General features: G+C 40.2%; 1 protein-coding gene and 1 long non-coding RNA gene across 3 annotated transcripts in view; one reads left to right on the top strand and one right to left on the bottom strand.

The window, feature by feature from the left end:
* Nucleotides 1-21,470, top strand: part of GALNT18 (polypeptide N-acetylgalactosaminyltransferase 18) — a 226,617-nt gene extending 205,147 nt beyond the window's left edge. For both annotated transcript variants that reach the window (XM_071558981.1, XM_071558979.1), the window contains exons 11-12: nt 3,393-3,557; nt 20,991-21,470. In XM_071558981.1, the coding sequence (XP_071415082.1) occupies nt 3,393-3,557; nt 20,991-21,137 (312 nt within the window). In that variant the 3' untranslated portion in view covers nt 21,138-21,470. The remainder of the gene's footprint in view (nt 1-3,392; nt 3,558-20,990) is intronic.
* LOC139673395 (uncharacterized) lies at nt 560-18,087 on the bottom strand. Its single transcript, XR_011698098.1, has 5 exons — nt 16,110-18,087; nt 12,637-12,807; nt 11,654-11,823; nt 9,900-9,995; nt 560-576 (listed from the first exon to the last, which is right to left on the bottom strand). It is a non-coding gene; the product is annotated as an uncharacterized lncRNA (long non-coding RNA).
* Nucleotides 21,471-27,806: the final 6,336 nt, after the last annotated feature.

Below are 27,806 nucleotides of genomic sequence, written 5' to 3'. Positions count from 1 at the left end.
CCCACTCCAAACAAGTCATTTGTGCACCATCTTTTAAACAAAACAAAAAAAAAACCAACAAACGCCCAAGCCACAAAAAACCCTAAGTAAAACCAAACAAAAAAAAAAGAAACTCAAAAAGTATTTTGGAAAATGAAAGGCATCAAATAGAAACAGGAAGATATAGCGTGAAAGCAATTAACATATTTTTAATATATGAAATTATTTAAAGGGAGGCTTTACCATGGTTTCATGTTGAATAGCTTTAGGTTTCAGACTAGAAGAATGTTAATTAGTAGTGTCAATAGTTAATTCTGTTTTACCAAATGGATGTCCTTCTTTATCCTAACATAGTATTATGTTCTTTCTGTGCGGGGTCTGTCTCATTCTTGGGGTAGGTGAAAGGAGTAATAGTCTGTCTGTAGCTTTTAAGAAAAGTTTTCTGGCCAAATGCAACACAAAACAGTACCTTGCTGTTTGTTGTCGTGCTGCTCAAGTCAAATTTGGGGAACGTGTGTGCTTTTGGTGTGATTCCTCCTTCAGGAAAACACAGCAGTCAAGTTACTAAAATCACAAGGCTGTGCAATGTTTTCAATTCTGAAATGAAATAAGATATTGTATTATTGTATAAAATACTAAAATGTTTATAATCATATACAGAATAATTAAATATTACCCATGTTACTGGATAAGCAAAGCACCACCTTGAAAGAGCCATGTTGGACAGGCTGCCACCCTACCAGTCTTTCAGTCTGAGCTTATCTGTACATGCCACCTACGAGCTGAAAAGTGCCATTCTCAATACTAGGTGAGAATTCAAGATTTCACACCTCTTTTTCTAACTGGTCTACAATGAAAAATGAAGGAATATTAGCAGGTAGGCTGAGCGCTCTGAAAATAAATAGCAACCTGATAATTAAATTTATTAAGAGTAATTGCATTTGATTCTTCTGTACAGTTTTGCCAACAAACTGAATTAATTCCCCCAGCCAGAGCCATCTCTCTGCTTCTGCCTGGAAAGATGGTCAGACTGAACCATTGCTGCTTTGACATCCAAAGTAATGTTGGTGGAGCTTTGCTATGAACTGAGCTTGCTCTATCCAGAAGATGAAATGATTTCCTGCAGCTTTCAGTCCACTCTGTGAAAGGCTGAGGGGACTGAGCTAATACAAACAGCCAGCCCTGAGGTTTGCAGGTACACCCCTTTCTCTTGCACCAGCAACCTTGAGCTATAGCATGCACTTCTCCGAGTTACAGCCAAGCCTGCTCATTTGTTTCCTGTGAATGATGGGTATCATTACGAAAAAAAGCAAACTCCCTTTATCTCCTTCTAGTGTGTTTGCTGTGGCAGCAATGTGCTGAAATAACAAATCCCTTCCTATTAGTTAAAAATGAAAAGAACTGACAATTTCCCTGTCTGTTTTCTAGTAGTAATTTCAGGTAAGAGGTAACGAGTTGCAACAAAATTTTCATTTGTAGAGTTAATGTGTCATAACAATCCCCGTTAAAGATCGTCTTTCTGTATCGCTGCCTCAGTCTCTCTTAAAAAAAAAAGCATATCTAAATAGATTGTAAATGTGTCTAAAGTAGTTGCTGTTGGTCTGTCTAGAAATAGCATTCTAAATGTTTATTGCTCTTCTAAGGCATCAGGTTTGTTTGCAGGAGTGTTAACAGCCTGACTTGTGGATGGAGTCTGTTGGGGTGTGGTCTTGGTAGTCTTACAGTTTACTTCAATCCGTCATAACCAACCATTCTGGAAATGTGCTCTGTGGGTCCATTTATTCCCCTGCTCTTCTCCTCTAAGGCATGACTGAACTATTCAGCTTTTCTCTGTTCATCCTCTTAAAACCCAGACTCATCCTCACTTCAGCGGGCTCAGACTTGTTATCATTTCTGTGGGGTGAAAAAAGGGGGTCAAACACCTGGACTGGTCTAAACCATTAATGGCAACTTCATTAACTTTTATGCAACTCTGTCAGTTTACATCTGCTGCAGGTCTGCCCTGGCAGTGTTACAGAAGGGTAAACGGGGGATTTAGCCTTGCCCAGAAACACCACCATTTGTTTTGATTGTATTCAATCCCTCTATTGACTGTTTTCAGCATTCAAACGTTTTTTATTTCTTTTTTTACATGAAGCTCCTAAATCTCTCCTCAGTCCTAATTTGTTCTAATTCTTTCTGTCTTATCACAGTTTTCACAAATAAGAACACACACATAAAACAAGTTACAACACCAAAAATGAACAAATACCAGGAAATGTGATCAGCAACTTCTTGGAACAGAAAAGATTCCCAAATACACATGGCATAATTTCCAGCTTCCTTTTTGTTACAGACAAATAGAACAGCTACAGTAAATGATGAGGGGCATTAATTTGGTAGTTGTCTCCGCTCTCATCTTTTGTGACTGACACCACTGAATTATCAGAGACTTATCCCTAAAGCATGATGTTTCCATTTCATCTTTCTCATTGTCCTTTCAAGAAAAAGGTCTGATTTTAGCAAAATAAATTCTATTTGTGATGAGCAAACAGACGATACCCATAGTCCTGTGTTATCTTTACAGGCTTGTATGTAACATGTTAATCTTCAAGAGGATGTATCACCTCCACCCAACAAGCTCACCTTCCTTCCCCTTCTTTTTCTTTCTTCCAGAGAAACCTCCCCTATATCTTTGTTGTGAAACTGAGTACAAAGAGTTTGTATAATATAATAATCTCCTGCCTTTGGTCCAAAGTATAATGACTAAGGCCTATGAGGCCCTTCCTTTGCTAGAAATACAGAGCAGTCAGTGTCAGGTCCCTTTTTCCTGTCTCTTGTGTCTGTGTGTATTGCCATATAAAAGATAAAATGAGAACAAATACCTCAAAAAATGTCCATTTTGCTCTCTCTCTCTCTCCTCTGCCTTTATTTTGTCTGTCACCAATTGCTAATAACTTTTTATTGCCCATGCTAGCTGCTTCAAATGTGGGATTTAGCATTTGTTTGTAGGAAACCTTCATTTATCTCTGTCATATAAAAGATTGAGGTCCCTCCTGCTGAGCTGCTGTGCTGCTCTTCTCTTTCCTTACGGCTCCTGTTGGGTATCATCCTCAGATGAAATAATCTAATGGGAGTTGATGACCGTACTCAAAACAGCCCCACTCCCTGCTAGAGGGTGTCTATCTTGAGTTTGCATATTTCCTCTTAAATACTTAACCAACATTTACTCGTTGATAACAATGAACAGTTAATTGTTAATTTATAACAACTTTTACAACGTTGTGTTGCTTGCTGCATGCAAGAAAATAATTTAAAAGCCATTCTGGGGTCAGCCTTCTGCTACTCAGCATAGTTATCTTTGCCACCAGCTTTGGGTGAAAGTGCTGCTTCTGTCCAGAGGCCACAAATGGTGTTTGTGCTTCCTGTTGCAGAATGTTTATTACACGAGCAGTCAGCAGCTCCACGTGGGTGTTCTGAGCCCCACCATCGACGATGATGACAACAGATGCCTGGTGGATGTGAACAGCAGGCCCAGGCTCATCGAATGCAATTATGCCAAAGCCAAGAGAATGAAGCTTTACTGGCAATTTACTCAGGTAATTCTTACTCAGCAGACATTTCGGAAAGTTTAAAAGCTGTTTCTGTATCTGAAGTGTGAATAATCTGTTTACTAACTGAACAGAACCAGATTTGTCCTTGCTTTCTTTGCCTAAAGCCAGGAAGCTGTTCTTTAGATTTGATCCCAATGTCAGCTGCCTCGGGAGGGTACAAAACTTGTATTATATTTTCCAAATTCGCCATAAATAATTTGTTTCTAAGGCAGGATACTGGTACGGGATTATCTCAATTAAAAAAAAAAAACCAACAAAACCAAAAGAAAAAAAATCAACCAACCAAACAAAAAACTCAAACCACCAAACACTAACAAACCCAAAAAAACCCCACCAAACAAACCAAAACCAAACCAAGAGCAAGGAACAGAAATGTTTTTGTTTGTTTAGAAGTAGCAACTCCGAAAATGCGGTAGCGGGTCATTAGCGGTAACAGCCTCCTAATGAGCTGCTTTTGCAGTTCCTTTCTTTACAAGGCTAATGCTTTTGTGTATGTGTGTGGGGGGGAGTGTGGGAGATACAGAAAGAGGTGCGAGTAAAGGCTGAGAAGTGATTTTGCAGTGATGAGCATCCTGTTAGGACACTGAATCCAAGTCTGGTGTTCACACTTCTGAGAGAAGCGAGGAACAACTACAGGGAAGCCACAGCGGTTCTGGGGCTGGAAAACATGCTCTGCAGTGTGATGCTTATGGAGATCACTGGTTTAGGTAAGAGGAAGTGGCAAGGTCACTCAAAGCATATCAGTGTTTCCACAGAGGGACGTAGCTTATCCTAAAGGCAAAACAGGTTCCAGTGGCTGGAAGGTAAAGATAATCAAATTCGGTCTTTCACAGGCAGATGAGATTTTCCCAAGGTAAGCTTGAGAGCATGGACGTTTACCATGTCAGGTACTGACAGGCTGGTTGCTTTGGATCAATGAAATGAAATTGCATTAAAACAAGTGCATGGTTTAGCTTCTGGGGAAATTGTCCCAGCTAGTGCGAGTTTGCCTCTCTCAGTTGCTCCTCTGCAGTTCTAACTACAAATCCACTTGAGTACCCCAGCTAACAGGCTGAAGCTTACCATTGAAGTAATTTTATTCCTCCATTTAATATTTTCTGTAACATCCATGTGGGCTTGCAGATATCTTTTCTGTCAACTCATTAGTTTATTTTTCTGTAACAGCCATTATCCACATATTTTAGGACCTTGTTAATACAGTTTACCATCAGTCTTGGAGCAGAGAGCATCTGGGCACTAATTAGTAAAGCATACCATTAATATAATTAGTATTTATACTTGAAAGTTACTCAGATATTTGTGCTTCAAAGGTAACTCTCAAGTAGCAGACCTTAAATCCCTAAATTTGAAAGACATTCCAGCTTTCAGTCCCTTCAAGGGCACAGTTTAATTATGCTTTCTCACAAATTTTAACACTAGTCAAGGGTGACCTCACTGTATCCATCTCAGCACTTGATTTTTTTTTACCATTTCTAAAATGTATCAGTAACATATTTCTTTAAAGATTATTTCAGTAGTGTTTTAGTATTGTCCACCTGTTCAGTGATTGCTCTGTATAACCCCAACCCTTTGGTGTTAATTAATGGTTTCTACTCCAGGAAACTACCGCTGTTTTGTAACACTGATTATCTTGGATCTCATTTGAGGGGCAGCAGTAGAATTCCTTGATAATTTAGCTATTAAAAGCTTCAAAAATAGTATTTAACTGCATTAGGTTTGTTTCAATTCCATGTTCCAAATATAATCTCCCAATGAAGTCGCAGTGCTGTTAAACGAGACTCTGTGGACTCTGTTCCTTCTGCAAAGGAACTCTGGCCCAGAAGAAGTGAAAGCTAATTAGTTGTTTCTTTAGTATAAATTAAGAGACAAATGAAATAATTAAAAGTTTTCTGTTCAAGAAGGATTTTGTTAATACCCAATGCAGCTGAAATGTCATTATTGCTCAACATACAGCCTGGTACACAGCCCTGGGTAAGTTCTGTAAGACAGAAGAAAGCTAATGAATGTAATCAAGGCTTGCCAAGATCAACTTATCAACTCCCTTTGAAATGCTCCCATTTTGTCTGGTGAAAAGATATGTTTTTTGTGAATATGCTGGAAGCTGTCTCTGAAAAGAGGCTTTTTAAAATTGCTTTTTTTTTTAAAGCTCTGGTATTTTTTCTCCATATTGTGCAGTGAGCAGAACTACTGCAAGTAAGCAGGATTGTAAGTATTGATGCTTATGTAGTCTTGAATTTGTGAACTATTAATTAAAATGTAGATGCTGGTTGTAGCTTTTTATAGCACCTGCCTTTGGCTGAAAGTATGCTTGGACTTCTCTGATTTTTGAGCCATTCAACAAGACTATCTGATGCTATAGATAATTAAAAATACAGCAGTGCAATGGAGAATTTTCTCAGTAAGGGAATAGGAAAATAATTGATCACCCAAAGGATGATAAACCCATTGAACTAGATTTCTCTGACCAGCACAAAAATCTGGGGTTTTTTCCTGCATTCTAGATCTGAATGGGGAAACACTCTCACTGTATTGCATTATAACCTGAGAGGTACCACAATAGTCTGGGGTGAGACAGGGATAGCAGTCTGGTGGATAGAAGACTGGACAGATTTTTGGAAACAGGATTCTTCAGATAACATTTTTCACCTCTCTTGCACTGTTAAAGCGTAATCATGAGTAAATTCCTTATATCAAAATTAGAAAATGGGGTCATCCTCAAGTAGGAGACTCCTTGCTTCCATAGATCTATTACAGTATTATTTAATTATTAAGTCATATAATTGTGTGATTAGAAGCATGTGTGTATAAATATATATAGATCTCTGTGTGTGTATATATATCTCAAACTCTATTTATTTTTTAACTTTCTGTTTTACTTTGGTTTTAAAATTGTAGATTCCCTGGCTACCTTCAGTTGCAGGCAGCTGGAGTCAGGCAGGCAGATGTTCACGGCTGCCTTGTGGACAATGTGTGATGGACAGTCATGTGGAGGGAACCACTCCCTCTGGTATCTCCCTGTACAGGACAAACTTGCATTGAGCATCCAAGCTTGTGCTGTGTGTTTGTATAATCAGGTTCTCTCTGAGCACATTTCCATGCTGCACAGTTCTGTAGGGCTGCCAAATGCAGTGAGACCCAATAGAATGTAAGCTTCGGTGACATTCTTTCTTCTAAAGCTTCTTCCAGTGTTTATAGCTGTAATTATGTCAAATTATGTAAATTAGTCCTGAAAAGACTCACATCAACTGGATAGTGTTCAAGAATTTTATTGTTCAGGCTGTTTGTCAAGTCTTCTCTTAGGGAAATGTTTATTTTGGAAATACTTTTGTGCTGGTAAATCTCCTAGGTGTTGACAGTCCATCTAATTCACTCTGTCTCACCACTTTTTCATTTAATCAGAACAAAATTAGCAATCAAATAACACTGAGAATCACAGGGTAGTAAAATGGTCAGATTTTTACCAAAATATTCCTTTAAACTTGATACCAAGGAGCTCTGGCATGATGAACCATGAGGAAAGCTGCAGTGTGCCCCCTGAGTACCTGAGTGGTGGAACAGGGAGCAGCACTCACGTGTGCCAGTCACTGTCCCCAGGCTCTGCACAGCTGCTGCCACTGCTGCAGGGACTGTGTCACAGGGTCTGCTGGGTGACAAAAGGAGATAGGAGATGGAGGCCAGCACACCTGGACAGGTAATGCCTCAGACCTTCTTGCAGTAGAAGCTGCTTGTAGCCAAAACCAGGCTCTTCTGAACTGACTCAGACAATTAAGTTTGTTCATGTGCTAAAGAAATAGCACATTCTAAATACTGCAATAAGGTTTTTTTTTGAGGGAGTGCATTGGTTTGGGGTTCTAAGAAGCCTCTCAGTCTCCACAGTCTGCTGCTGGAGAATCTGATGTCTGTGCACTCCTCACCTGAGTGGTAGCAGGTCAACTAGAAAGTACACTTACAGCAATGTCAGGAGTCCTCCAGACATGTAAGAAAGGCAAAAAGGGGAAGCTTTTCTGTAATAACTCTTTATCTTGAAGTACCTTCATGTTTCTTTTTCGTTGGATGGGGTTGTGACTCTCTTATGCTAACCAGACCATCTATGCTGTCACTATTTGCTCTTGTGAGAAACATGACAGGTAAGGGCTCTGTGTAAAAAGAGGTATAAGAAAGGACACAAGGCTGACCTAAGCCCCTGAGACTAATCCTTTTATGACTGCACCATGTTGAATTCTTTTTAGTACAGCATACTTAGTTCAAGTAATTCAGCTTCCAGTGTGGTTGCCATGGGAAGATGGGAAGAGTGCACATCTGTAGGGGTGGACACTCACCACAGCCAGGCCTGATCCCATTCCCACTGACAACAGAGCTCTGCCTGTTGTGCAGAGTTGTGATTACACTCAGTGCTGCAGGTTTCCACAGATCTTCCAGTTCAGAGATGTTTGGAGGGGGTGGTTTGTGCTATCCTGAGAAACTGTAAACAAAATTTGTTGCTGACAGCTGTAGTGACAGTATGTTTGATTTCCTATAAATCATAGTAGGAATTGCTTTGGGAGGAACAGGGAAGACCGACAAGCAAATTAACTACTGAGTTGTTACAGTATTAGACAGATAAACAGGATGATTTAGATCTCATTTAAATGGGTATTAGATAATCTCTGTCCCAATTTCCTGTGCCCCTGGCCGAGCACACAGTACAGAAACAGAGTCCAATGCCATTCAACAGCAGCCCAATTCCTTCTAGTGCCCACTGCAGTTCCAGCCCAGACATGAGCCAAAGCCATCAGTGGACAAGAGGGATTCATTTCAGTGGATCTGTGTGTCCAAGGGAACAGCGGTCCCCATCAACTTCCTCAGGTTCTTCCATTCTGAGAGCCACAGGACAGAAAACCAGCATCATTCATTTATCAAGGATTTGGATTTATGCTGTCCTTCTAACCACAAAGGATGCAAATACTCCCAATATGCATTTGCAGTATAAGACATGCTGTACTGCTATATAATTAGGCAGTGCTGTTTGCCTGGAAGCTCAGAACAGAAAGGGGTTGTGATCCTGTTAAAGAAATACGGACTTTGATCCTGCAGGAGAAATACAAAGAAAACCAGAACCTAATTATTCAATTAAATGAACCAACAGAGTAGGTTATAAGCCCTGTATTTTTAGTGAGGCTATCTGATTTTTAAATAACCAGTGTTGCCAAGTGTGACCTTTTGAGCCTCAGACCCAAAAGAGCTCTTTCCCAAGCCCCAGGGGCCCAGTGAAAGGTTGAATAGGTCCAGGACTTGAGCAGCACTTCCTTCTATATTTGGATATTCTTTGCCCATTTTTGATGAAATATTACCCTAGCTTGCCTGTACTTTATATTTTAACTAAATGTATAACTGCACGATGTGTTACAGCCCAAGGACAAGGAAACTGAGCCATTGTTCTGCTTAGACATAAGAAAGTGATAGTCAATGTTTTAATTTTCGTTTTTCTCTACATTTGTCCTTAATTCATATGCAACTTAATATTCTTGTCATATTTTAATATGATAATATGAATCTAAAGAAACAGGTATGTTAAACTATTTCTTTTTTATTCTTCTTGAACTGTGTCTTACTCTAAGCCTATAAACTCGTTAGTCCCATTTAAGCAGAATGGAGTTGTTGAAAAGTACAAAAATCTGAAAGCATTCTGTCTTTCTGAATATTTGATTTCAACTTAAATGTGAAAACATATAAGCAAAAAACATGTACAAACAATAAGAAATACAAATATTACTATATAGTATTGTGTTTTAACAACTAATGCTAAACTTGCATGGCAATAATTGCTGTAGCTAATGGTGATCAAAATTTCATTGTAGCAGTTTAGTCTTCTATTTGGAGTAATTTTTTAGTAGCAAGTTTTAATCTTTGCAAATTAGGTGTAGAACTTGCCAGCTAGAAAGTTTGTGTGTGAATACAGCAAGAAAATGAGCTTTTAGTGGGTGCATTTCAAGTCTTTTCTAGCATATCACATTATGCAGTATTTACTCTCCTGAGGACTACATTTAAGCTCCAAAGACACTTGTGCTGAATTAATTTAAAAGGAAGTTAACACATACCCCTGTTTTTCCTTTGAAACAGATACCCTGTTTGCATATCTTAGCATATAATTTTAAATGCCACATTTATTTACAAAGAAATTATTTGTTCTAATTCTGCATGATTTTTCCTAATTTCAGATGTCCAGATAGGCTCCATGCAAAAACTGCAGCTGAGAGCTGCTAATGACAAGGCACTGCAATACCAGGCATGTCAAAGAATGGCCAAATCCAGATTGTTTCCTACAACGTGACAGTAACCAGCACTTACCAAAGGAAGGGGCTGAGTTACAGCAGATCTGAACTCTGTTCTTGTCCCCTCTTTGCATCACTGCACCAATCACTTCTTGCGTTCTGCACTTCTCAGCTGGGAAATGGGTGGGAAGATTTCTGCCTTTAGCATACATCTTTTATGATTTCTAACTTCCCAGATGAAAGCAAGACTCTGTCCTGATCAAGTCAGTAAAAGCTGCATCTTTAATTCCAATGGAGAGAAAAACACTACCCATGTAAGCAAGGTTTGGCTACCAACTAATCCCCTGCAGTCCAAGATGCAAATATGAACAAAACCTTCCCTGGGAAGTCAAATAAATAAGGATGGAACAGTGATGTATATTACAAGAAAAGAGGGTTTGTTATTCAGTGAAAAGATCAGGCCATTGAGTCTGGGATCTTGAACCCAACAACAATGATACTTGGTACAACAGATGAAAAAATAATTTCCATTATTAGTACACTGCACATGGTTTGTGCTGAAGCAGCAAGGACATTGCTTTCCCAATAGCAATAATAATCAGCTTTGTGTGGTTACTAGGGAAAAGGCCATCTTCAATAACTAGACACTGTGATCAGAGTCCCAAAGAGCCCAGCCTAAATTCCCATGTTAGAATATGCAGATCAATTGAAATAATAGTGCAAATTCATTTCCTAGTTCTCTTCACTTGGCACTCAATGTATTTCTTTGTCTCTAGAGACTGGTTTAATCATAAGCATATAATGACAATGCAAGTAGCTCAGTTTCTGGGTTAAAATGAGTTAAACCTCCTTCATATTGAGCATTCATGTAAGAAAACCTAGATTAATTGAATACAACATACACTACAGAAATAAATTGTCATTCAGTATTTTTGTTTCCCAAAGGACTTATGCCTCACACACAAACAGGCATTGCTGTCATCTAGACCCCATAAGTCTTTGGGAATGTGTTATTAAGTATGTGAAAAACATCTCATCTTTCCTGGAGGAGAATAAAAACCTTGGGTTTCCTGATTGGGGTGAAAGGAGTTTCTTGTTTGTCTGGCTGAGGATGATGATAACTCGATGTAGCCTGTGCTAAGGCAGGTAAATAACAATGGGTAGTTGTCTTCTTTACGTTAGTTTTCTATGTATGTACATTAGAACAGTGTTTTCATCCATAAGGAGAAGAACAAGGCAGGAGCTTCAAGTTCAGGATGTGCATGCATGTATTCAGTGGTGCCCCTCCCTACCAGCACCACTGAGGTGCTGTGGCATGTCCAGAACAGGGTTGAGAGCTGGGGAAGGGGCTGAGCACAAGTCCAGGGTGAGGGACAGCTGGGGGTGTTTAGTCTGGAGAGGAGGAGGCTCAGGGGAGACCTTACCCCTCCATCTGAAAGGAGCGTGTAGCAAAGTGGGTATTGGTCTCTTTCCTCAGTGACAGGATGAGGGAAAATGGCCTCACATTGTGCCAGGAGAGCTTTATATTGGCTATGTAAAATGTCTTCACTGGAAGGGTTATCAAACACTGGAACAGGCTGCCCACAGAAAGGGTGGAGTCACTAGCCCTGGAGGTGTTTAAAACATATGTATATGTGGCATTTGGGGACATTGGCAGTGCTGAATTAAGGGTTGGACTTAATATTCTAAAAGTTCTTTTTCAACCTAAACAGTTTTGTGATTCTATATATCAAAATGATGATTACTTAAAAACCAAACAAAAAGGCAAAACCTAGGAATACACAATTTGCTGCATTACAGATCAGAAAATTAATTAACTAGATGAATTACCTCATGTAGAAGACTGCCTCAGGCATGATCAGTGCGTGCTGTTTCACAGAAATGAGCTCTGTTCTGAGCCACCAGTTCACTGCAGGACCAGGAGGAGGATTCCTTCTTTGACTCCTGATGTCCTCTCTTTGAGAAAATGGAGACTTGTCTGGATGATCATCCCAGTATGCCTACAAAGAGTTGTTTTATCAGCACTCTTAAAATTAACTCAGCCCTTCAAAAACATTAGTCAGCCTCCAACAATGAATTCAACAGGTTTCCTGTACTCTCAAAAATCACAGCAGTTGTTGCAAATTTCTCATCGAGCAATCCTTTTTTCCCAAGAAAGTTTGTTTACCAGTTTCTCACTGGTATTCACAGGTATTCATACTTTTGATCACTAAGGTCAGGTCCCACTAATTTTCATTCACACCCTAAGCAAAGTCCTATTTCTATTTCATGTAAGTAGATTTTCTAACTCCCCACCATCTGAATATTCCATCGCTCTTCAAAGCATCTTTGTTGCCTTTCTGTCTTCCACTTTATGCATCTTGAAGCAAGCCTAGATCAAGGCAGATAAATCAAGCCTGAGTTGTTAGAAGAAGTCATTTATATGTAATCTCAGAATGAAAGAGAAAAAGGTAACTTTTCTGAGCTTTTCACAAAATGTACTTTTAAAATATGCAAATAAAGCCAATGCCTCCTGCATTCCCATCTCTTTCCCAGTTGAATCAAAATATTGTTTCATTACGTAGGCAGCTACTGCATGGCACAATCTATAAAAACAAACTATATAAGAAAACAATTAGATTTTTAGTTAGAACAAAATTACCCTGCAGAAAACAAAGCAGTAACTTTGGATACTTTCCTGTAGGCCAGGTCTCACTCAAGACTCCAGAAGCGCTCAGAAACACAATATTTACTTATATCCAACACTCCTGCAAGTAAAAGAGGTACAAAATAGAGCAGTTCTTACTGTGAATTTATATAGTTTAGAAACTCACCATAAATTTAAATCTAGAACTTCAGAGTTTCAAAGTCCAAGCACTAAGTGGGCTGTGCCTACTTGTGTAGCTGGTTGTGCATTTCCTGTTCTCTGCGTGCCGCCAGGTAGGACAGCAGGCAGGACATGGCAGAGGAGGATGCAGAACAGACACCTGGGACCAGGATCCCCTCTAGCAGTGAGAGAAACACAAATCAGAGACATCAATTTGTCAATCATCCCTCACCAGCATGCACTGCTGGAGCTTACTCTTTTATGACTGTCAGTTCTCAAAAAGTAGCATAATTTATTTCTAAATGGCTTGTCCTGCTCAGTCAGGACAGCAGCTGTGGCCAGAAAGGCTGAACAGCACAAAGCCAGGTTTTCCTTTTCCACAGAGGACTGGCTAGGTAATCCTGGCTATCAGAAGATCAACATAATACACCATCATCTGGATTTGCTGCCAGAACAAAACCAGACAGTATGTTCAACTGTAAAATCTGCATTTAGCCATAATAATCAGGGCTATGTATGGATAAAGGATTCCTTTCTAATCTGCTTCCCACTCTACCACACCCACACACATCCCTGGGAACAGCGTTCAACAATTAATTTTAAAAATCGTATTGTATACCTAAAATATTTGTTAGTGCAGATGTTTTTTCTAGTGTGCCAGGAGAATTTCCTGGCCACTGCTGATACAGTAACCATTCATGTTCAGTTTCTGAAAAATATCTAATAATCTTCCTAGTCTGGCTAATTTATTCTACTCCAAAACCTCATTCCATTTTCTTAGTTTTATCCCTATTTTCTGTAGGAAAAATCCACATTCAAGTATCGTATCCTGAATAGCTTCTTGGTATTTCAGTGAAGGCTTGAATTTATTTCTTTCCCAGGTATTATTTTTTAGTCCTGTTATTAATAATAGACCTTTGCAGTCTGTGATAAAATTTTATATTTATTTATATATGTGTAGATAGATAGATAGATACACATATATATATATGTGGAGAACTATTAGTGAGAGTTATAAACCCATACATTCCATTTCTGATTTCAATGCTGTCTCCCTGTACAAAACTCCATTTCCTTTTGCCAGGTTTCGTTGCTTTTATTTTAATACTTTAATGAATGGCATAGAGTATTTCTACATCCTGAAGATTTAAGTATTACACCTTTAGCAGGATGTGCTTGGAACCTGGGCTGTTCTATGATCATGTAGCCAATCTAGATGAAACAAAACAGAAAATGATTGCACAAACCACCAGCTACTAAAACCTGGTCTGGACAGACAGATGAGTCTGCATCCTTTGATTTGTCATGGCTGCAGTATAAAAAATTTGCTGCAGCAATATAAAAATTCAGCATTTATGATTATCTAAAACCTGAGCACTCACTCAGATGTCTTGGTAGTGGAACGAGACAACAGTTTATAACTGTTGAATGATGCCTCTAATCCCACTGTCAGAGAATGTTTTGCAGTATTTATGCATTGGTACTAGCAAGTAGCTCTGAGACCAGTGCTGGGGTGGCTTGTCAACAGATTCTGAGTGCAGGAGGAGGAAAAAAATTACCTTTTCCTTAAGAAATGGTTTGGCTGGTCCCTATTATAATGCCACTTAAGTTTATATTGTACAGAGCAATTAGTTTGGGTTAGTGTTGAAAAAATAAGTTCACATTTTACATGTGTCTGGTAAAGATTCTCATTTCCCCATTTACCTGTAAATAGGGATCGAAATAGGTGACAGACAACACCTTATTAATATATAACCCTGCTGTACATAATACACATCCTGGCAGTTATAAATAAATAACTAAATAGCGTAAATGTACCTTTTTGTCACAGTAGTCACCAAATACATCAGGACCTAAGTGCCTTCGAAGAAAAGCAACAGCTAACAATATACTTCACCACAAAATATTTTAATTTAAATAGTTAACATTATTTGATCAAAAGTTTGAACAGCAAGGGATAAGTTATAGAGTCTGCTTTATTTAAAATTTAACATCCTGCTTTACATTTGAGAAGGAATTAAACAATTACCCATATATTATCTATACCTATATCCTTTTTACAACTGTAAAGCATAAAATCTAAATTCAGTAATATCATCCAGTATTTCCAAGCAATGGGCAATACTGAAGATACATGAATTAGTGAATGGGATAAATTATTCCCTTTTTCCTAGGAATGCTTCTTCACTGCATCAACATCTGTACAGAAGTGATCACACAGAGGAAAAACTAACTTGTAAAATTCAAGTAATTTCCTTTAGGATTAAATCTGGTGTACTAACAGTCACTAAAAATTTACCTTAGTATTTCATGGAAATGCATGGGAAGATCAAGTGTTCTGTTTGGAGTGGAGAATATCTATGTGTCACATACCTCACCATAATTCCTTGACTCAAATGTATCAAAGCAACAGTGAAGATTAGACTTCCTGCCTCAAAGGCAGAGTGAACATGTAAATATTTGAGGTCACTGATTGAGGTCCAAAGAGAAAATTAATAGACTAGTGAATGCAATGATCTATACAGTATATGTGATATGAGACTGGATACACTCATTAACCTTGTAAGACCTTTTTCTGAAATATCCATGGTTAGGCAAGCTGGTAAAAGCTCTTTTTTCTCTCTCTTTTATGTAGAATAACATGAGCTTTAATGTGATGAGCAAAAAATAGGTTTAAACTCTGTAAGGAAAAGCACAGACTTCAAAGTCGTTAGAAACAGCTATCAGTCTGATTTTCAGCAGTGCATTCATTTTACATCCCTTGCTTTTACAAGTGACCCAACCCTGTTCTAAGTTTCATGCCCAAGAGCTTTTACTAGCTCATGAAGCCCTGGTTCAGCCTAAAGCAACAACTCCATTTCCCTGTTTTCCCTTCCTGTGTTGCTTTTTCTGGGAAATTTGGGATCCCAGTACAACTGCAGCTCACAGGCCCCATCACACCTGCCTAAACTACTGGAGTGTCACAGATCACATCCAGCAGATGTGCCAAGTGCCAACCATGATTGCATTGACCAAGTCAGGTAGATTTTATTTATTCAGCTTTGATGGTGCCACAAAGCCACATTCAAATCCTTCCTGTAAAATACCTAAACTATGAGAAGTAGCATCTGTTATTTTCCTGCCAAGTGCTTTTTGGTTCATGTATCAAAACACAACCTTGGCAATCTGACTTCAGCAGAGAAAATGACCTGGTTCTTGCTGAAGAGAATGCTTACTGAAGAAAATTCGAGAGTAAATATAACAGGAAATTTCTATTAAATACAGACAGAAAAATACATTTTACACTGCAGGCAGTGAATGTCACCTGATTCAAAGGCCTGTCATTCAGCACAAAGGATAAGTAACCATATGGTGAGATTTTTTTTTGTAAGTAAACCCACAAGCTGTTCAAGTCTTTTTGGCTTAGTAGATATTTACAGAAATTTCTTAATGCATCTTTTTTCGTGAAGTCAGAACGTGGTTTTTTTGAAGGGAGTTTACCTGAGGAGTGCAGCATGGTGTGAGAGCCCAGGGGGGCAGCAGCGACAGGACAGAGGGCAGGAGCTCCAGGTTCCACGGTGTGTACACACTGCACATGTTTCTGTACAAAAACAAATTGTATTTATCTCTGGTATTTACAAAGAAAGCTGCACCAATGCTCTGTCCCACATGTAGCCCTCTGGACAGGAGGTGATCTAGATACCAGAGAAACGCTGTGACAGCTTCCAACTGAGCCTGGTTCTGCACAGACCGATATTCCGGAGAGGACCCATCCCACTTTGCCACCCTACAGAACAAATGCAGGAAGGGGAAGGTTTGGGAACTGTGTGCTCACCAACCCCCAGTGAACCAAAACAAAACCCAGAGAACAGTTCAGCAAACACTGTCAAATTACTTTGCACAGCTTACTAGCTCTAACCTAGAATATGTAATTATACACTTGCAATATGCTGCTTGTGCTAAAAGCAAGTTGGTTTTTCCATAAGACAGAGTCCCATGGTACTGCCCTCCAGGCATGTTGGACCATCCTGGTACTGCAGGGGCTTGCAGGCAAATCCAAAGGGGTTCTTAAACACTGTATTTTCAAATAAATTCCACTGAAAGACTGAAAAGGAAACCTCTTACATGCAGCAGATATGTAGGAAGTACAATAAAGGAAGTCAAAAGTATTGCTTTCCACTCTGTGTAACAGGATATGTGATTTGCAGTGGTGTTAACATTAAAAGTCTGCTTATGAGACACTCCCATCAGTGTTCTGTGTGTCTGAGGCCACCAGCAGGAGCTGAGAGCATTTGTGTTTCTCACAGAAATTGATGGGTGTTGCAAAACAAATTGAAGGAAGTTTTCAGGCAAACTTGTTAGTCCTCACAAGTTCAATCTGTTTTTTAGAGAACAGTTGACCTGGATATTTCTTTATCCTCTTGAGACTTCTACTGCCATTGAGCTGGCTCTCATCATCAATGATCTTAATCCTAATTCTGTTTAACTGGGCAGAATTTTTCTTGAACTAGTTTCAGCCCACAGAATGATACTTTTTGCCTCATCATTAAAGGCATTACCCTAGGCTATCAAGTTTTTGCCTTTAAATTGGAAAGTAGAGGTCTTGCCTAGAGGGGGGGAAGGAAACCCGTTAGGCAAGTCACCTTTCCCTTGGCCTGAAGTGTAGCAATACAATAAACCATTTTGCCAAGCCTGTGGTTGACTATGAGAGTTTTATGCAAGTTTTGCCAAAATCTTATTAAAAAAATAAATAAAAAACCATAAGGACACCTTTGCCTGCGTCTTGCTTTGGGGTTCCAAGTGCTAGTGATGCTGACAGACTGCAGGAGCTGGTTGGGAAGGCTGTTATTTGGAGGCCAAGCCAGTCAGAGGAGCGCAGGCAGTTAGCTTTTGGAGCATCAGTCCTGCCTGCTCTGCTTTCAGTGGAATTACTCAGTTTATGGGCTTTAATCCTTGCACAGCTCCCTAATTCAGGCCCTGCAATGTGTATGAAGGTGCACTGTGACCAATCCAGAGGGAACAGACCAATATCACCGTCCCAGGAGCACATTAGGCATGTGAAAGGGACCCGAACACAGTTAAGCAGACTTACAGCAGGAAATTTTAAGTACTTTACAAACCTTCCTCCTTGTATTTCAGAGCATTTCCTTCATCTCTATGCCTACTGAAAGGCACCAAAGCTTTCAGACTGCATCCTCTCCAAGGGATGAAGCCACGGGTCTGCACAGCCCTCACCTCTCTCGGGAGCCAAGTTGATCTAATAGGTCTGGAGCCTTCATGTTTGTCTTTTGTGGGAAAAGAAACCCACAGCCTACTAAAAGCATCTGAGCCCTCTGCAACACTCAATTTCCACATATTAGCTGCTACTTAACTTTGGTGTCTCTTTTATATTCCATTCAGGGCTCCAAGGTACTCAGCAGGGTGATTTTCAGCAGTCACCGCAGACTGCTTCCCAGCACATCAGAAAGAGCTTCCTTGGCTTTTTATCTCCCGAGTCACTGGTTTCTGTTAAATAGAAGACAGATTTCACATGAGGACACATCAGGAAAAGGGAAGAGGTGTGAGGGGAGCTTTTCTTGTGTTTGTTTTTTGGTGGTTTTTTGTTGCTTACTTGTTTTGGTTTTCCTCAGGAGTGGTTTACACTTTGGTTATGTAGCTGCCTGTATTAAAGTGTTTCACATGAATATATTTAGTGTAACATCTGCTCTAGAAGATTTAGTATAAAGAAAAAACACTGTCTCTACTGTGGCATCCTCCTCCCTCTACCCCCAAATCTGCGAGGCATTTGGGCCCATTTAAGTGAAAGAAATCCTTGACCACTGAAACGAAGGGGAATTAGGCACAAATATTCTCACTGAGCTTGGCAGTGTTTATACCTTAGCCCTGCACCCTCCTCTACCTAACAGAGTTCCAAGCTGTTCTCCAGGTGGACACCACAGAGATCTTTTCACAGGGTTGGGGTGAGTAGAGTTGTACCAGGGAAATGAGTGTATAAAGCTGTCATGCTTTACAAGAAATACAGAGAATTCTGTTCCTCCCCTTACCCCAGTAAGTTAGAAATGACAGGCAAAGTCTAAAAGTACCATACCCAGATTCATATCCCAAGTTCAAAAGTCAGGCAAATAACAGACCTGAACTGGTGTCCCATAACAGGTTAGTTTTCTGACAAGACAGAAAGCAGGACCTTTCTCCAGCTTCCCTGGTGCAAGATCTGAGCTGAAGATGTCTCAGCACTGAAACTGGGATGGGAGACAGCCAATAAATGAATGATTCAAAACTAGTTAATGTAACTGACAGCCACACAAGCACCTCCAGCATCAGCTGAAAACACGAGGATTTTAATCTTGGCTTGAGGTTTAGGCAGAAACATTTTTAAACTAATTTCTAATTTCCAGTTTAATCCCAGGGAGCTGATCCCAAGTGCCATATGCGACACTGAGCCTGTGCAGTGAAAAAACCCACAACTCTGCAGCTTTCACTAAGGACAGAAACACTATGGTTTGCTAGAAGAAAATAAAACAGCTGTTTATTTTTGCAGCGAGAAAATATCTATTACCTCAGAGTTTTATGTGTGAAGAACCTAGTTCAGAGCTCATTAAATTAATTTGGAAAACAAAAATTACGAGGAAAAAACCTATCTCACTGAATTGAGCTTTATAAGGCCAGAGTAACCAGGAGAGTTAGGGAGCTGAGGAGGGGGGTGTAGGGCACATATCTAGGATAAGAGAACAAATAGCGTATAATAAAGCTTTGACTAATTTTTCATCCTAGTTTCTTCAAATTTCTTGCATGTCTTACAGTTTTATTGCGTTTGGATCTTAGAGTTTATGCTCCCATCAGACACCCAAATGCAACTACTGTTATTAATCTGAATGTCAATAACAGTTACACAGCAGTGGGGAAACACAGTTCACTCAGCATTTCGTTATGGAGGTTCATTAAAATACCTGTGTATACCTGTCTGTTTAGTAAATTCATCAGTGAAAATTGTATCAAGACTGCACATAGGCCAACCATGAGGATTTACAAGAGCCTCACAGTTTATATTTTGGTGGATTAGTTCAGAAATGGTCTCACTTACCCAAAGCTATATTTAAAATGTGGAGCTTTCAAACCTAATTCTGTATTGTATTAGCCAGGTCTAAAAAATTCTTTTAGAAGTCACTTGTTAGGGAAAGTAGTCACTAAGAATTGGTGGTGGTAGAACAGGAGGAGACCCCCAGCCACCTCTGTGAGTGGCACGAGCTCCCCTTGCCTGCAGAGCAGCCTGCTTGAAAACAGCACACAGCCAATATATTCATGCCAATATACTTGTGATTGTAAGAACAATCTCTTCCAGTCAGGACTTTATAATGCAAGGTATGACACAGGCTTGAACAAAACTATGAGATGGTAGGGTTTTTTTGTATGGGCTTGGGTTTTTCTATAGCAACTATTTTTTCCCCTGTTGTACAAATAAGTAATTTAAATGCAGCTGCTCTTTCCATGTACACTTTTCAAATGTATTAATCTGTAGTGACTTACACTTCATTCTTTGATGGCAGATTAAGCCAGTAATTCTCTCCTACACAGGTCCAAGACACTCTAGGGAAAGCCACTTTCAGACTTCTGTGCAATTACTCTGCCCAGTGTATCTTGGAAGAAACTTCCCAGACACTAATGTGCACAAGTTATCTATTACCTTTATTAGACAGAAGAGGGGATGAAAGAACCAACTAAAAACAGATCTAAAAGGGGGAAAATGTAATTTATGTCACCTGCATGACAATTTAATTGCAATTGAGGTCTATAGCTAACTGCTGATAGCCTCAGTGATTTAAGACTTGGTGCGCCTCAGCAGTGAGGGCAGGGCTTTAACATGCCACTATTAAGCTGAGAATTGAACAGACTCAATACTGAGGATTAGCAACATAAGATTATAAAAGACATTTCAGTATTCAAAAAATAAACATTTTTGCCTTTTGTTCTTTATACAGGACACCCCTGGCCTCATTTGCCTTTTTTTGGAGTTCAGAAGTGCAGCAGAGCCACAAAGTTAGGGAACTGAAGCAAATGGGAAAGTTTTGGCTCATGGTTAAAATGCATGGCTAGAAACACAGCTCACTTCCAGCAATCCCGTTTGCTGAAATGGAAACCAGGCAATTGAGGCTATTCCAAACTGCATCAGAGATTAAACCAGCCTGTGACAAAGGAACCTTCATTCCAAATCCAGCCTAGTGCTTACCTTGTCTCTAACTGAAACCTTTCTCACAGCAGCGGTGGACTTTTAAAGATGGACACTGGGATGGTCTATAATCTATGTTTCTACAGAGCAGTAATGCAGCAAGTTCACAATGTTTAATCCAAGCACTTCTTTTTCTTTTTGTTTTCCTGTCTTTAAAGGGAGGTCCTATCCAGAACCGAAAATCCAAGCGTTGCCTGGAATTGCAGGAAAACAATGACAATGAGTTTGGATTCCAGCTCGTCCTTCAGAAATGCACTGGCCAGCGCTGGTCTATAACAAATGTCCTGAGAAGCTTATCATCATAGCAGACTAAATTTTGTACCCATTTCTTTTGCTACTGTGTAGCAAATACTGCATTGTCGCCTGCTGTACTGTATTCCTCTCGCTCCCCCTCCCTCCAGCTCCTTCTCTCCTCTTTTTTGTCTCTCTGATTTTATTTTGTGACTGTGTGGGAATTGGGTTTGTGGGTTGAAAATAAGATGTTTTTATTTCACAATGATGTTTTCACGGCATTTATAGAGACCTTGAATGACAGGTGACGGGTAGGCTATCCTAAAATATTTTACAACTGTAAATAGCAAACAAATGGAGAATATTTATAACTCAAACTTTTATTGAATAAAAAAGCCCAAACAGTATTACTGTCTAGCTGTCTCCATGGAAATCCATTTGGAAGTTAAGTGCTGGTTTCAATGTTTTCATTAACCCAAGCCTGGTCTGGGCAAGTTGTTGCAGAGCAACGTTAAGTATTCTCTAGGCTTGGGATAAAAAGTGCTACCTGCACACCAGTGACTACAGAGATGGAGGATTTGCTCCATTCTGCCTCTCTGGAGCTCTGTCCAGGCACTGTAGCCACGAGTGTGCAAACACGGGGAGGGAGGTGAGGCGTGGGGAGGTGTGTAATATGCACCCATGTACATGTCCTCTCCTGCACTGCTAAATACAACCCCAGAGAGAGCTCCAAGTCTCAAGTGGCACAGGGAAGAGAATTCACTAAAGAGAAGGGGGGAAAACTACACTAGAAAAGCAGCAGCTACTAGAAGAAAAATTAAAAATAAACCCTGACATTTCTCAGTGGGTTGGCCTCCATTTCCATGACTGCATTTTCTTTCTAATTCTTCATTCTTACAGCTTTTTTTTGTTCCCTGGCTACCACAGAGACTTGGATAAAAATGGCTCCATCCAAGAGCAAAAGGTATGAATTCCCTCTGCCTTTCTCCCTGCCTTGAAGGGGGCGTGAAGGCAATGCCATATCACTGCATGTCAGCAAAAGAAACATTTTGATGAGGTCAGCCAGAACACTGGGATTACTGGTGTCTATTTCCAGCTCCTTTTACCTGTATATAAATTCCTTCTCTTTTATTACTCTATATGTTCTTTTTATTCTGTTGTGTGTTACCTTAAGTAACAGTCCTAATCTCTTTTGGAGCTGGTTATGTGCCCGACTGTCTTTTACTGGGTGGCTTCATATTGAGGATGAGCAGTATTGTTTCTTAAAACTGTTTAAAAAGTCATGTGGCACATTAATTTTAGGTGTTCAAGCTTCTGCTATGTATAGTTACCTCTGCTTCTCAGAGAAGAAAACACTGAGACAACAACTTAGCAGTCACAGCCAGTGGAGAGGGGCTGAACACCTGCACTTTGACCAACTTTGGAGGCCCCTCAGGTGTGTTCAGGCAAAAACCCTCTCATTCAAACTGGAACCCTGAAAGAGCATCAATAACATGCTGCCAGGGCACTGCAGCAAGACAAGGCAAAGAAGGGTGAATTTCAGTCTGCAGAGAAAAGAAGAGGTTGGTACAGGAGCGAGCCAACCACCCTGCCTGCAGGTGCCCGTGCAGTGTCCTCACAGAGGGCTCAGCCCACAGGATGCAGAGCCACTTGGAGCTGTTCCAAATTCCACCACTGGCCAATCTGACTAATTTGATTTTTCACAGCCATTCCAGATGAATGAGCAGGAAAGCACATGTTCAGCCAGAGAAGAAGTGCAGAACACATACAGTAAAGTATGAGAGAAACTAAGCTTCCTTTCAGTGAAGATGCCAAAGCTTCAGTGCATGGAGATGAAGCCAAAAGGGAAAAAGTAAGTAGCATAGTAGAAAAAGAAAGTCTCCTCTTGAGTCACACAGGTTACTGCACTGAGCCCTCACTTCTGGTTTGTGGGTGATTTTAGTTATGAGCACTAGAGGGAGATACCTGGCAAAGACTTGCCAAAGGGTGCCGAGCTCTGAACTGCTTTATTTCATAGCCAAAGTGAATATCCTGTGGCTAGCATTTACCTGGAGAAGATTGTGGTTACTCTGATCACCTTCCAGCAGTGTCCTGATGTTCACTGCTAAGTGAAAAAAAAAACAAAATCCCCAAAACCCCACCCCACTCACCTCACCAAACCAGAGACTCATAGAAGGGGTTGAGTTGGAAGGGACCTTAAAGACCATCTAATTCCACCAGACCAGGTTTCTCAAACCTCATCCATCCTGGCCTTGAACACTGCCAGGGATGGGGCATCCACAGCTTCTCTGGGCAGGCTGTGCCAGTGTCTCACCACCCTCACAACAAAGGAACTCTGCCATGTATCTAACCTGAATTTCCCCTCTCTAATCTGAACTCACTGCTCCTTGCCCTGGCACCCCTTCAGTGCTACCCAGCCATCTCTCTCTGCTACACTCCTGCTTCAAGGTGACTGATCCCCGTGTCTGCCAAGGGACTGCACTGGGGAACACTTTCCTTCAACAACATTACAGGGATCCCTCAGTGGTAACTGAGTTTAAATCTGATCACGCTGCAATTCTGGTAACTCCAGTGAAATGAACAAAGCAAACATCTGGTGGGTGGCAAAACAACTAAATCTGGGCTTGAAACGTTACTTTGTACCACAGCAATTCAGCTAAATGTAAAATACATGCATTATAATTTGCTTTTCCCTGTGTTTTATACCATGGAGCAAACATTTTTATGTAATAACTTGTAGAAAAAGGGAAGGGGGTTTAAAACTGTGCATAAGCCCATCAAAATGGTACAGCAGAAGTTACGAGCATCCATAAGCATCACAATTATTGCACATTGAGACCTAAGGTCTCTGAACAGACTTTCTTTGACATGCCTCAGAGAGAGAAAAGCACAACTGCGCAAGCAGAACTGAAGGACATGGCCACATTTCACTAGACAATCTTAGAATACAAAGTGAAAAATAAAACCCACCTTCACTTCCTGGAAAAATTACAGAATATTATTCAATCATCAGTTGGCTCAAATGATCAAAACCATTTCCAAATATTTCTTAACAATAGTTGTTGTATTTTGGTGGTGGTGGTGGTTTTGTTTTGGTGGGGTTTTTTTAAATTTTTTTAAAGAGGGAAAGCTAGCACTGAAGGGAAAAAAAACAAGAACACCTCTACAGAAGTCATATATTGCCTTACCTGACTGTGGTCAAAGATGACCACAAAGATGCAGTCAGCTCCCTCTTCCCTCCTACTGCCTGAGAAGCACTCCCAATACATTTTGATCAGGTTTTCTTTAAAAGCGGTGTGTTTATTAGCTGATAAGGAGATCCTGGTACCAAGACCCTACCTGTTTATCCTCAGCTAGAACTCTGACAGGAGAATTCAGGACTGCCCTGACCTGTCTGGACTTCCCAGGCTTGCTCAGGTCTGTTGAAAGTGGCTGTGCAGAGCAGAGCTTGGCATTGCACTATTGCTGTGAAGGAGGTGGCTATTTTTTGTTTCATCTTTCTGAAAGACCAAAATTTACCCCTCCAACCTCAGGCCTCAGTTGTACTACATTCTGCACCTTTTCTAAAAAGTTAGTCAACAGCCACCACTGAGCCCTTTTATATCTGTTGATCAAGAGGCAGTTGCAAAAGTGATAATTAAGCAAGTAGCTGCCACAGGTCATTCTACTCTGGGTAGCACTGAATACTCAGCTGGAGATCGAGAGAATGGGAAACTCTGGGATTTCAATGTCATGCATCCATAGAACATACCACAGTTTTGCTTACAGACCTAAATTATGCATATTTGTGTGTATATATACTTCACCACCAAATATACAAAAGTCTCTATGTGAAACATGAGTTTGCATGTACACAATCAAACTGTTTGCTGGCCAACAACAACAAAACAAGGAAAATCACGTTAAGGTGCACTCCATCCAACCACAGTCTTACAGACATGCAGACAAGGTACCAAAATGAAAGGTTTGTATCACAGTTACATCACTCTGCTACCCAAACACCTTCAGCACTACCTGTGTTTCTAAAAAGCAAAAAAGTAGAACAGCACCACCCTATTGCAATGTTTGTTCAAGTACATTTTAAAAGCGTTCCTCTATATCTTCTCAAAACCAGAATACAAATTAGTTGTGCTAATACAGAGGCTCAGGAGCCAATTAGTAAGGCTGTTTTCTAACAGTGTGTTCTTCACTGATTTGTGGCAATATTTCTTAAATTTCCCCCCTGCTACACACCTTGCTTTGAAAATACTTAAAAGTGCTGAACATGTTTCTCAGGACTGTCATTCACAGCTGCATTCTCAAACAGCAAAGCAACAGAGTTTTGTTTGCTGACTAACATTAGCTTTGCCTTTTCAGGTAGAAGTGACTATTTTACCTGAATTCAGTCTTGTTACTCACAGTCTCGGAGGGGGATCTTGGTGACAGACCACCTGGAAACTTCTTTTAATACCAGAGAAATAGGCTTTTCATCATAATACATTATTTCCAGTGAAGTAACCTCATTTGAGGTGCATACACGATAGGACAGAATTCTCCAATTACAAGAATATATTTTCATCTTGCAATATGAAAACAACAAATATATGTAAGGTGCAAGAGGCCAGAGATAAACATAATTTTCATTAAGCTTTTAAAAGGAAAGAAACTGAATTTTCTAAGGAAACTGAACCACAGCTTAGAAGGGGATGACGGCTCAGATCTAGAAGAAAGTATTAAAAGGTTAAGTCTGTCCTTTAAACTCTGCTGCCATCTCTGGTCAGCAGTCTGTGTAGGTGGTATGTTTTTCTTTATAAAATAGCACACAAAACTTAAAATACCAACTCTTTCTTACTCCTAGAAAACTACAAAATCGAACCTCTTCTGACAGCTGAACTTGAGCATGCAACAACCATAATCCACAGCCATCCAGCAATCTCTTGCTCGCTCCTTATCCACAAAAGGGGATCACACTGTCCAGCTAAATCCAGGAGCTATTCATGCATTGGCTTCTGGGGCCATAAAAGTTCATCTCCTTGGCCAAAGATGACAGCATGTAAATCTGTAGCAGAGTAAATCTGGTCCCCAAACTTCCAGCACAGCACAGAGCTACCTGGCTGCAGAGCTTTGCCACCTCTCAGCTAGGTCAGAGAATTCAAAACAAGCCACCAAAGGCTACATTCTTACCTCCAGCCTCTGTTAATAAGGGGTTTCTGTGCACCCTATTTATTTATTTACCATTATTTTATGATGTTCGATATTCTCCTAGACTTTTTTTTCAGCTACATAGCAAAAAGTACATTTTTTTTATTGCTTGAGTTCCAAATGCCTTGGAAATGCTCAGAATTAAAAAGCAGATACTAAAAATATGTCCCAAACATGTCTCCAGACCGTCTTGAGTAATCAGAGACAAATCACAGACTGAAATCCTGCCCCTTCCCCCATCTCAAGGTCGCTGAGCAGTTCAAATCCAGAGCCAAACATCAGCATGACAATCTGAATGCTGTGCCCACCCTTGCTGGTGCCAGGCCTGGATCCTCACCCAGGGGGAGTTGGCACACACACATCCCCTGAGAAGAACAGCACCAACTCCACATTAGGAGGAACTGGCCTGGGTGCCCAGAGTATGCCCCAAGCAAGACTCGTGCTCAGTTCCATAGAGAATCCCTCCTTTATTCACGAGTGCAAGGAGTGCTCAGAACTCACCTATACACTGTAAACCTACTCAGGCTGGACCTTGCCAGCCAAACTGGATGCTGAGAATACCTTTCTAAACAGTAGAAAAAGTACAACACAAGCACTGCAAAGACAAGAATGAAAAGTTATTCTACAGACAGACAGTAACTTTTCCAAACAGGCCTTGTGCTCTAGCTATTTCTGCTGGATGTATCTAACCAAATTTGGCAGCCATTTAGAGAGCTTACTGTTTTGACAGGTGAAGAAAGATTATCATCACGATCTAGAATTGAATAACCTTGACTTTCATTGTTTCTCACATTATTTGCTATTGAGCACAGTGTGCCTGGTATATATCTCACCAATCATCACTAAAACACAAAGCCAGTATCAATAGCAGGTATCACTTTTCTAATCTCTGTTACTTTCCTGTTCTTAAAAAGTAAAGTCCAAACTTCACTGAATTACTTTGAAGCCACATTGGCTGACTATGTGTTAGATACCTAATCCTCCTGCCTGCAGCTGAATGCTATGCATGCCACATCAATTTTTCCAACCTGTGTATATTGTGCCCAGGCATCTCAGTGTTAGATTTCTGTGTAAGCAGCAGCCAACGCTAAAGAAAAAGCCTCTCACTCCAAAATTTGATAGCAGAGAGAGAAAAATATTCAAAATGTCACTTCAGACTTAAACCAGTTCATGTTTAAATCACTTTGCTGTTCCATAGCATGACTTCATCTAGTGGTCTTACAATCAACAACTGCTCTCAGGGAGGGCCAGTTTAAATAATTCTTCTTCTTAAAAGAGATGTTTTCAGGTATTAAATCCTTGACTGCAGTTTCTTAGGAGAGATTGAATCACATGGAGTTTTCATCAACTGAAAAGATCTGAAGAGAACATTATGTGCCATATCTGAACTCAGACAAGTTTTACTGGTGTAGTTCCAGAAGTCTGTCTATTCCCTTAGGCTTTATGTTGCCTGCAGAAGTGATCATTTACTTTATGGAAAACACTGTCATGCAGGGATATTTGGTGATAATCAAATTAGCTTGTATATCAGTTTCTGTGGGACCACTTGCAGAGTGACACAC

Source organism: Pithys albifrons, chromosome 6 (genome assembly GCF_047495875.1).
Source record: "Pithys albifrons albifrons isolate INPA30051 chromosome 6, PitAlb_v1, whole genome shotgun sequence".
NCBI lineage: Eukaryota > Metazoa > Chordata > Aves > Passeriformes > Thamnophilidae > Pithys > Pithys albifrons.
The sequence above is the reverse complement of the archived record's forward strand: the minus strand, read 5'-3'. Positions and strand labels throughout refer to the sequence as shown.